The 11986-nt window shown below is 34.5% G+C and overlaps 1 protein-coding gene across 1 annotated transcript; it reads right to left on the reverse strand.

Moving 5' to 3' along the window:
• Positions 1–301: 301 nt before the first annotated feature.
• Positions 302–3764, reverse strand: LOC118051324 (protein NRT1/ PTR FAMILY 4.3). The gene is made up of 5 exons (XM_035061939.2): positions 3518–3764; positions 2816–3033; positions 2083–2523; positions 1523–1668; positions 302–1319 (listed from the first exon to the last, which is right to left on the reverse strand). The coding sequence occupies exons 1-5, from the start codon at positions 3654–3656 to the stop codon at positions 416–418; spliced, it is 1848 nt and encodes a 615-aa protein (XP_034917830.1). The 5' UTR covers positions 3657–3764; the 3' UTR covers positions 302–415.
• Between the last annotated feature and the right edge of the window lie 8222 nt (positions 3765–11986).

The raw sequence follows: 11986 nt of genomic DNA on the forward strand, positions 1-11986 counted from the left end.
AGTTAGATTTTGAAATTTTACTTATATTGGTATTGATTTGACCAGATGTTCAAATATATTGTATGTTAAGGTGATCTAATGCTCAGGATAGACATTTGTATTTACATTATAAATTTTTATTTTAGTTTGGTTTGTTATTTTTGTAATGGCACTAGCTAAATCTTAACAATATTCTTCTCCCTTGATTACTAAAAAAAAAAGACTTTTCATTCTTTATTTTTTTTTTTTTTTTTTTTTTTTTGTTATGCGTGTACTCCTGCAGCCAGGCCAGAAGAAAAGGAGGAAGAAGAGAAAAACAAAGGAACAAGTAATAAAGGGAGATCCCTTAACATTTTTATATCCTGTACCTATATTAGAAGCCTATAACAGTGTGATGAAAGCATATTCATCTGATCAAGTGCTATAAAAACATCAGTTATGGCATGCTTTCATCCACACCATGTTTTGAAGAGTTGATGAAGCCATAGTTGTTTAAGTGATCATCACCAAGCGTCTCTTGTTGTGTTGTGGTTGCTAGAGATATTGGACTGTAAGAATACCATCTAGCCCAAAATAGGTAGCTAAGGAAGTTGAGGAAGCTAAGGACTGCTAGCATCCAGTAGAAAAGATCCAATCTGTCTTTGTTGAGATCATTGTCACTGAGCCAGCCTCGATTTGAAGAACTTGAGGAGGTGATCTTGTTTACCAAAGAAACTAGCAAGGAGCTCAAGTAAAACCCAAATGAATAGGAGCAATAGGTGATAGCTGTTAAAAATGCTTGCATCCCTTTTAAAGACTGTTTGTAAAAGAACTCTATGAGACCAACGGCAGTTAGCATTTCTGACAATCCAAATATTAGAAACTGAGGGGTGATCCAAAAGATGGACAGTATCTTGTTGGAATCTACGGCTGCATCCCTTCTCTTCTTCTCCATAATGGCAGCAGAAACCATGGAAAAGGTAGCAAAAAAGAGGCCGGCTCCTATCCTCTGCAGAGGAGATATTCCTGATTCATGACCGGTGATTTTTCTTGCTAAAGGTACAAAGAAAGTGTCATACAGAGGGACTACAATGATGAGGATAATGTAAGGGATGGATTGAAGTGAAGCAGGAGGGATATGGAAGGATTTGGCGAGTTGGGTGTCCATGGCACCACCTTGCTGGACTGAGAAAGTCTGGAGTTGAGCTAAGATGGTGTTAAAAACGATGGTGCAGGCAAAAATTGGAATGGCTGAGATCAGTATCTTCACTTGCTCCACTTGAGTGACACTGCACAATCTCCATGGACTCTCCTTTATATTGGTCCCATCTTCAATTTTGATGCAGGCCTTGTCCAAGAACCTGAAATTTTATAATTGATGACCATTTCTTTATGTTCTGGTTCAAATTATTGGTCAAGAGAGATTGATTCAAATTTATAAAGATCAGTTTATAAGAACCAGATTAAATTCCCTTTCTTTGGTGATCAAATAATATGGAAAATATGGATCCAAAAATACATGTTGTTTCTGCTTAATAATTAATTCAGAAAAATCCTGTATTACCTGAACCTTTGTGTATGAGCTAGACTGCCAGAGTCAGCAGATGGGGCTATTATGCCATTATCGAGCACACTGTTTTGGCTTCCATGAAGCATCTGTGGATTAGAAGGACAAGTTTGCTTTCTCTTTAATATTGCAGCCACAAAAACCTGAGAAACCCAGATAGACCACAAATAGAATCCAATTAGATTATTAAAAAACATGCAAGGTCCAACATACCCTCATGATTATTCCATGATAAAAAATGGATGGAGCAACTTTTATCGCATGTGACCATGAGTAAGCAAGCACCCTTTCTGTCATTGTCTATGTAACCTTATGTTATTCAACAAGCAGTTACTGTTATGTTAATGACGTTTTTTACTATGTATGCATCTATAATTGCTTGGCCTGGAATTTAAGGACAAAACTATGCACTTATAATGAACAGTAGCACATGCATCTCCAACAAATGTAGCTCATTTGGTGCTCTTGCAAAGCAACAGGAGTTAAGATTTCAATTACAATCACAAACACTAAAAACCCCAAATTGAAGAAAAAAGAAAATGGTTAAGGTGCATTACCTGAGCTATGGGGGTGAAAATGCTTCCTTGAGGGGGTTTGTTCCTGTAATATAGACTACCGGAAACCAAGCTGATCAATCCCATAGCCATGACAGCTGCAGATACTCCGAAACCAACATCCATCCCAGAATGTGTTTGTATCCATACAAGAAGTGTTAGAGCAAAAAGTTCACCCATGGAGAAAGCAAAATAGGCAGCATTGAAGTAGGTAGAGAGCTTCTTGGATTGCTTTGGATTGCTTTGATTGAACTGGTCACCTCCATGAGCAATCATGTTGGGTTTAACACATCCACTCCCTAATGCCACCAAGTACAGCGCTACAAAAAAGATAAAGGACTTGACTCCTTTCGCTTCCACGCAGTTTTCTCCATCAGTCAACATGTTACACTGGGGTGGCTTTAGTTGGGGAAGATGAGCTTGAACTGATAGTAATATGAAACCCTACAAAATCAATAAACAAACGAAAAAAAATGTGTTGATTAGAAGGAATCTTCATTATTAACATAAAGACAATTTTTCCTCGTAATTCTTCAATATTTGTCCCCTTTGCATATAGAAGTTTGTCTTATCTTAAATCACAGAAGGGAATATATGTATATCTGTAAGGCTTGTATTATATTGAACTAAAAAAGCGAGTCAGCCACCATCGTAGAAAGAGTACTTGGGAGAACGAAAAGACAAAAAGTGGAAGTAGAAATTAAAAAGGTCATTTGAAAGAAAAAGGAGCTCTTACAGAAAGTTCGACAAAACCAAAGATGAGCATGGTCCAGAAACACCCAAGATAAGAGTCCGAGAGGTAACCACCAAGGAGGGCCAGGATAAAGATAGTTCCAACAAAATTTGTCACTGTGTTTGCAGCCTTTGACAAAGGGAAGTGCATCTCATTTATCACATATGTTATGAGGTTGTTCCCTACAGCAGCTATTGCCATTATCTCAAATGCTTGAAGCCCTGAAATCCCATGCCAAAAAATATTTCAAGTGTTCCAAGGTAAGAGTATACAAAATCGAGAGGGAGGGAGGGAGGGAGGGAGGGAGTCAAGTCATATTCTCACTTTATGCTGTGGGATTTTCATAAATTTTGACTCTTGTTGCTTTCACTATCAAACATGTGTATAGTGAGATAGAGAGAGATGTAGCTAGCTAGTATAGCCAAATAATGAGTTCAACCATAAAATAATAAAAATAGTAGTGGAGCAACAAAAGAGGAGCTGATACCAAGTTACCGAAATCAAGAAAACATCCTCTACTAACAATCTCATATTAAATGCTTGCTAGTTGTAGCTCAAGCTATGGCTTAACATCCCAGGAAAAGGGAATTCATTTATTGCAAAGAGTGAGAAATATCCATGAAACACCAAGATCTGAGAACCACACACACACACACAAGTGTTTGGTTTTGAGTGAGAAAGAGATCGAGAGGGAATAAGACATACCAAGAACAAATGCCGCGGCTCTCATGCCTCCATGCTTGTTGGGATTGGAGGGTTTGCCTCTCCAATCAACAGTAATCTCCTCACCAATCACACACTTGCTCTCTCCCTTGTTATCATGTCTCCTTGCCTCCATTTCCATTTCTCTTGACCTCTTATCTCTTTCACTACGGAGAGAGAACAAAAATGCAAGAAACAGCTGTTGTCTACACTCTTTATGCTGAAAGTGAGGCAGGTGTATTGCCCCGTTGTCCCTCCTCGCAATATATATATACAAGGAAGGGCCAAGCCAACCTTGATAGTTGAAACTTGAAACTTTTAAACCACACGCAGTCTAAAAACGTGGATAACACCTCCCACATAGAAAAAGCGTGATGCTTGCTACAGTTGTTGCTTTTGTTTGCGCACTTAGAGCTTCAAAGGAGAGAGTCTGTGTGCTTTACGCTGTGTTTTTGGATATAAATATTTTCTTATGCTATTGGGTGTTTGGATTTAGATTAAAAGGGAGTTAAATTATAATCTCTTAATATTTAATATCTTATTGAGTAATCTCTAATGGAAGGGGGGAAGTCAAAGGGGGTTAACACTTCACTCTTGAGGTAGGTTAACAAGATTTTCAAGGGAAAAAACCTTCTTTTTTTTTTGAAATCCAAATTTTATATTTCCTCCTTTTTACACATACCCAACAAATAGGTCCCATTATAATGCTTTATTTATTTATTATATTTAATTAGAGATAAATTGGATCCCTTCTTTATAAATAATTTCTGACCACACATGTGCTCAAACATTCTTAAGACTTTATATTCCGACCACTTGCTTACATTCTTTAATACTTAGCCTTCGATTTTTAACCTCAAACAAAACAAAACCTTAAGCATAGCTTCTTGGAGCAAAAAACATAAATACAGTTGTCAGTTGAATCACAAACTAACTCATTAACATGGTATTGGATGGAGTACTTATTGACACATTAATTATATATTCTATATATGGTCGTTAATTTTGTCTTACATTAAGGTGACTAATTAATTAGTTTTAATTATTTGCGATAATCTTATTGAGTTACAACCGATTAACAAAAGGATTTATTAAACTTTGTTTTAACTTTCCCAAAATAACCCTCCAAACATGGTAATTCTCATACTTGGTTGGCGGATTTGATGGTTTGGCTCGGGTTTTTTTTTTGTTTTTTTATTTAGATTTGATTTTTTCGATTTCAGGCTTAAAAAATTGAAATAAAACCGAACCGGATGGTTTTTTTAAAATTTTAACCGGTTTTTTTTCACAATTTGATTTTTTTGATTATTTTTTTCTAATTTAATCAGTTTTTTAGTTTTTTTCTCATTCATTTATATATAATTGCATTTTTTATGTCTTGGGCATGCATAAATTACTTTGATTGCTCAATGTACGTAATGTTAATCAATTCAAATCTCACAGAACTAGATATTAATTGTATATATTGTTGAGAGACACATCTACTAAGACTGAAGTTAATAAATCGAGATACCAACTTCCACATCAATAATTAATTCAGTCAATATGGCAGGTCGACATGTTGATATATATATATATAGTTGCTTAACAGTCAACATATTTTACCTGAGCTAGTAGATTGACCTCATTTATTGGTAGCACATCAAAACCATTTTACTTCTAGACAAATCAATATACATCTAGATTGAAAAAAAAATGCAAAACAAAAGCAAGCTCTTCATGTTGACCTAATTGAATTAATCTTAAATACAAGGATAAAATTTAAGTTTTCAAAAACAAATAATTAGGAATAACACGCTAATTTAAACGAGCTGATCTTGTATTAATTGAAGCCATTGTTTCCATCGTGATCAATATGTTTTAACATGTAGCTTTGGAGGCTTAGGTTTGCGGATATATATACCCTTTTAGTTATGAAGAAAGAGTGTCATTTTGCATTAAGTAATTCTAGATCGTTCGGATCATGTAATTAACGTCTATTTATACGTACTAACATCTGTGTGTTTCTGCATACAAATGTATACACTAATTTGTTAAATAATATATATGTATTCTTATTTATTAAAAGTAAAATAGTACTTTTAATTTAATCTATATATACTTTATTTATATTTAGGTTAAGTCAATGAACTTATAATATACAAATTATTCAGAATTCTAGTATTTTTTTTTTTTATAATTGATCTTAATTATTTTAACATAATTAACATGCCATGTCGAAATCCAGTGGACTATATATGCAGTGAACAATACTGTGCAGAAGTGCTGCTGCCAATTCTTCAACGTATGTTCAATGTCTTGGCCTCTCTTGTGTATAAATATTGGTGATGATTAACCCTGAAATATATAATAATGATTGATGAATTGGTTCTTCCCGGCCCTCCTGGATTAAGCTGTGAATGACACTTGGCTAGCAAGAGAAAGAAATGTGGATCTAATTAATTAATGATATTGAACATTAAATTGTATTTTGAAATTATAAATTAAAATGTCTTAATTAATTGGAAGAAGCTATGTATGATATAATACGAGTACCATCTAGCTAGCTCCTCCTGATTAAACATGACATGAAATGTGCCTAAGCAATAAAGTGAAGATAGAGAATTGCTTGCTATTTGTATACGTACATTAACCAATAAAACAGACTTTAAACTAGCAATGTGCACTGAATGGCCAGCAAAATAAACAATATGCCGACAGAGATGGTGGTGCAGGAGTGGGCAATTAGGCTGCAATCCTCTAATTAGCGAATAAAGATGATGAACTTTGAATTGATCTTGCATGGTGCAACAGACTGTTGCTGATATACACTAATTAATTACTTTATTGGAGTGCTAATGCGAGGGAGAGCACAAGCAAGGAAACCAAGTTAAAAGGCTAGCTGTCGGTTCTTACAAGCAACAAAAGGAGAGATGGTTCTCAACTTTTAATATGAGATGCTCCAATTAATTTAGGTTTTCATTGCCTTGATCGAATATCTCTCTGTTTTTTTTTTCCTTTCGGGCCTTATTTATCCCTTTCTTCATGCAAATACATTAATTTAAAGCACTGTCTATTAGAATATGAAAGGAAACCACACGTCTTATTCATGGTTGCATATATGTTCTCCAAAAAGCTAGACAAATATGACATGATGTAGGTTAAAGGTAGAAGGGCAGCAGCGTAGGGGATAGGAGGAGAGAGCACATTACTTTTTTGAAGAAGTTGCAATCAAGGGATATATATTGGCCATTTGCACCATGAATGGTGGTAAATAGAGCAACGGAATCCGGTCACAATATTCATGCATGAATAAACTTATAAGACAAGTATTCGTATGCTAGCTACTGCAATTTGGATCGAGGTAATTCGATCTTCATCCTTTGTATATAATTAATTGTTTAGTATTTTGAATATATTAATATAATCTTATAATCTGTGCATTATTGTTGTTATTTTTTGTATAGTTCGTACACTACCAGAAAATCGGCGAAAACTAACGGAATTACTGACGGAATTTTTTTGTCGGTAATTTTTACCGACAGAAATAATTCATCTCTACTTCTGTCGGTATATATAGACCGTATCGCGACGAATTTATATCAAGTTGGTGTGATGACATCGATTTTTTTTTCAGATGATTTTACCGATGAAATGATCAAAGGATTAAAACCGGGATCTCCATATAGTGACATGGCACAGTCACCGTCTGACTTATTGACGGGTATACAGTATTTCGTAGGTGATTCCATTGGTAAAAGTCAATATATACCCACTCTACCAACACTTTCTTCCTTTATTTCTCCTTCTTCTTCCCCAAGATATGATTTATATTATTCTCTCCTCAAGTGAAACTTGAAACTCAACTCTCTTGATTTTTATCAAACTTCGAACTCATGACCACTTGGTCAGCAAGCATGTCAAAGAACAATTCACAAAAGCTTAAGCAGGTCCCAACTCTCCCCCTCTTCTAAACATAAGCACTCAAGTTTCTTAACTTTTACACGTTGTCACAACATCCATTCTCCGAGTAATTTATTGTGGATTTTATTATTTTTTGTAAGTAAATCTATCATTTTTAGTTTTAACATTTAAATGTCAATTTTATTATTTTTTTATTGTTTTTTTAGTATATGTATTTTGTTAACGTATGTACTTGTTTGATTGTTATTTGTCAAAGAAACTTGTAGTATGAATGTATAATTTTGTAGTAGCTAGTTTGTTTTAGATTTTGTCAAATTATATTTGTTTATAAATTATTGAAACTTTATTTGAATTACACCGAATTAGATTTGCTATGATGAAATAAATAATAGCTTGTTTAACGGGTTCATTTTAATTTTTTTCAATTCTATTAGGAAGTTGTGATTTCTGTAAATTTATATATGTATAAAGTTGTATGGACATTGATAATTGATAATGAATATTTAAATAAGTGTTTTTTTAGTTTGTTGGATAATGTTGGGGCAAAACCAATATTTTTGCAAATTTATTTACGTAACATAGTTAATTAATACATGTTGTCGTCATAATTTTATAGAGGTTTGATAGAAGTCATGAATGATCATTTATGGATGTATCGGGACTCACTCCAAGGATTGCGGAGGATGGATTATTGTAACAAGGTTCAGGGTTTTATTAATTTCGCAACATCTATTCTGAGGAATTTTAATGATGGCGGTATTAGATGTTCATGCAGGAAGTGTCAAAATAAAAAGCTTATGCATCAAAATGTTGTAACGATGCATCTTTTAACCAAAAGGTTCTTGAAAGATTACTTGTGTTGGTATGCACATGGAGAACTATTTGTTCCTAATGAGAGCATGGTAGAAAGGGTGGTTAAGTCAACTTCTAGTTCTAGCACGTGCAGGAAGTTGGAAATGACAACAGTAATCTTTACAGAAATATAGTTATGGAAGCAATGAGAATAAGTGAAGATAATGTCAGTGAATGTCCAATCTTAAAAGAAGAACCTAATGCAGATGCAGCAAGGTTTTTTGATCTATTGAAAAATTCTAACGAACCATTATAAAATGGTTGCACTAACCACAGTAAATTATCGGCCGTAGCAGAGGTGTTCACCATTAAGACAAATCACGAGTTGAGTGAGGTCGATTATGACAAGATTATCGAATAGGCGAGAAGCATTTTACCTGAAGGGAACAAGCTAAAAGAAAACTTCTATACTGCAAAATCCATGATGAAAGTACCCCTCGGTTTAGGATACTAGAAAATTAACATGTTACCTAACTTCTGCATATTATACTACCTTGAAAATGCTGAGCTGACTAAGTACATGACATGTGGGCATTCCCGTTACAAACCCGGAACTAGCAGGGGAAAGACTTGTGACATATAAAAAACTTAGATACTTCCCAATCACACCTAGACTACAGAGGCTATTTATGTCACCAAGGACTGCTAAGCACATGATATGACACCAGTCACATCATGCAGTTTATGGAGTGATGGTGCATCCTTCTGACTGTGAAGCATGGAAACACTTTAACAATGTACATCCTCACTTTTCAACTGAATCAAGGAACGTGCTTCTTAGGTTGTGTACAAACATATTCAACCCATTCGGATCATTTGTTGCTCCTTATTCTTGTTGGTCGGTCATACTGACGGTTTATAAATTGCCACCAGGTTTGAGCAGTCCGGGGTAGAATATAGATATTTGTCTTCGATCGTTGATTGATGAGTTGACACAGTTATGGTTCTCTAGAGCTTTGACTTGTGATATCTCGACAAAACAGAATTTTATTATGAGAGTTGCTTCGATATAGACTATCAATGATTTTCCAGCTTATGGAATGGTTTCTGAGTGGAGTACGCATGGAAAACTAGCATGTCTATACTGTATGAAGAACAACAAGGCATTCATGCTAACAAACGAGGGTAAAGCTTTTTTTTTTACTGTCACTAGGGGTGAGCATTTTCGGTTCGGTTCGGTTTTTATCTAAAAAACCAACCAAAATAAAATTTTAAAAAACTGAAAAATTCAAACCGGAACCGGTTCAAACCGACCGGTTTCGGTTTGGTTCGGTTCGGTTTTTTAAACATAAAAACCGGAAAAACCTGTTTTTTTCTTCAAGCTTCACTGTAAATCATCTTCAAGCAAGAGTTTATCAACAAAAATAAGCAGAAACATCTCAAAGCACTATATTAATTTTCAATAGAATGTAATTATGAACATAAAGTATTTAAAAAAGAAATCAACAATAAAATAAGTTACAATCATAACCAAAAGCATGAGAATTCAGGCTAAAGTTAGATCTAACAAAACAAATCAATATACAGAAACTTGCATCTGCTCCAGCACTCATCTCCTTCTCTTTATAATAAGTATTCAGTGTCTAAAGAGAAGGAGAGAACCTCCCACTAGCAGCAGAGAAGGAGATGAGCAGCAGAGAACCTCCCACTAGCCATTCCTTTAATTACCATTACAGATCTGTGAGTGAATGTGAAATTGTAAAATGTGAATTGTGAGAGAGCGGCTTAGGAGCAAGGAGAAGGACGGCGGAGTCTTGTGCACATTAGGGTTAAGAATGACTATGCGTTTTTTTTTTTTGTATTTATAGTACCCCAACTGAACCGGTTCGGTTCGGTTGGGGTTTTTCCAGTTTTAGGTTTTCAAAACCGAAACCGAACCGAACCGAAAATTTTTAAAAAATTTTAATCGGTTTTTTTTTTCGGTTCGGTTTTTTCGGTTAATTTTTTCTCGGTTTTCTCGGTTTAATCGGTTTCTCGGTTTTTTTGCTCACCCCTAACTGTCACTGTCGTTTCTTGCCACCGAATCATAGGTACAGAAAGGATTTCTTTGTTGACAAAGTTAAAAAGGATGTTGCACCCCCATGTCTTTCTGGTGAAGAATTGCATGATATTATGTCAGAGTACAGTGACATTGTGTTTGGTCTCCAATCAGGTAAGCAGAAGTTTCCTGGTTTTGGTTTGACCCATAATTGGGTAATGCGAAGTATCTTTTAGGAGCTTCCTTATTAGAAGACCAATTTGTTCTGCTATAATCTTGACACCATGCACATTAAAAAGAACGTGTTTGAGAATATTTTCAACACCGTCATGAATGTAAAGGGAAAGACAAGGGACAATATTAAGGCTAGATTGGATTTAGTGTTGTTTTATAACTGTAAAAATATGGAGTTGTTTGTGATGGGTCATAGGTCACAAAACCAAGAGCAAGCTTCGTGTTAGAGAAAAACACACAACTATTTGTTTACAAATGGCTTAAGAGTCTGTGTTTTCTCGATGGACATGCCTCGAACATATCAAGGTTGGTTAATACAGAGGAATGTAGATTGTATGGAATGAAGAGTCATGACTGCCATGTGTTTATGCAAACACTTATCTCATTAGCTTTTCTTGATTTGTTGTCAAAGAGGATATGGGATGCACTCACGGAGATCAGTTATTCCTTTAGATATATATGCTCCAGCAAGTTAAATGTTAATCACATTGAAAGGCTTGAAACAAATATCGTTGAGACAATATGCAAACTTGAGATGATATTTCCTCCTTTATTTTTTAACTCAATGAAGCATCTACCCGTACATTTACTGTTTGAGGTAAAATTTGGAGGACCGGTCTAGTATAGATGAATGTATCCATTCAAGAGGTTAGATATTACAATTGCTATGTAATTCATAATTAAACATTTTTTTCATTTTTTTAATTGATAATTTTTTTTTAATTCTATATCTTTTAAAAAAAATAAGATTAAAAACAAAAGGGTATATTGAGGCGTCAATATGTGAGGCCTATATGTTGAGGAGATCTCAACATTTATCTCATACAATTTTGAACCTCATTTAAGAATGAGGATCAATCGCGTTCCACAAAATGATGATGGTGGTAAAGTGCCTTCAAGTTAGAACTTGTCAATATTCTCTAATCCTGGACGACCCACACCTAAAAATGTTGTAAATGAAAGATATTTGTTTGAAATAGAATTCAAACAAACACACAATTATGTCCTATTTAATTGTGATGAACTGTCAATATTCTTCAATTATAATTTTCCTTGTTACTAGGGCTCTTTATCTGTCAAATTTTAATCCTTAAATTTTTGAGCTTCTTCAACTAATTTCTAGCTATTTTCTAGGCGCTCCGATATCATCTTCTCACTGTTATTATTTTTTAGATTTTTTTTATTTTAGTCCGAATATATTTTTTTTATTTTTGAAAGAGAGAAAGTTAATTTGGGTTTTGACCATTTTTTCATTTAATTATTTCAATGTTAAAATATCTATGATAAGTGTTTTTTAAATTTTTAATCAAAACGTGGCAGGTACTGGTTGGTTTGTCGGCAAGAGAAGTCAAAATATAGGTTGAAGTGCAAACCAGCCTAAACATGTAGACTGACGATACCTTGGTAATGTTTAGATTTTTTTAGGTTACAAAGAGGCAGACAAAGTGGAGACAAGGATTTTGAATCCTAAGTGGATCCCATTAACATTATTAAAGGTATGTTTA

The sequence above is a fragment of the Populus alba genome, chromosome 3, assembly GCF_005239225.2.
Source record: "Populus alba chromosome 3, ASM523922v2, whole genome shotgun sequence".
NCBI lineage: Eukaryota > Viridiplantae > Streptophyta > Magnoliopsida > Malpighiales > Salicaceae > Populus > Populus alba.

What these genes read in the sequence shown, in the direction of transcription:
- LOC118051324 (XM_035061939.2), bottom strand. Translation starts at nt 3,656, where the DNA reads ATGGAAATGGAGGCAAGGAGACATGATAACAAGGGAGAGAGCAAGTGT. An exon ending in TTTTCACCCCCATAGCTCAG is followed by an intron (nt 1,669 to 2,082) that starts GTAATGCACCTT and finishes TGGGTTTCTCAG; the next exon opens with GTTTTTGTGGCTGCAATATT. An exon ending in GCTCATACACAAAGGTTCAG is followed by an intron (nt 1,320 to 1,522) that starts GTAATACAGGAT and finishes ATAAAATTTCAG; the next exon opens with GTTCTTGGACAAGGCCTGCA.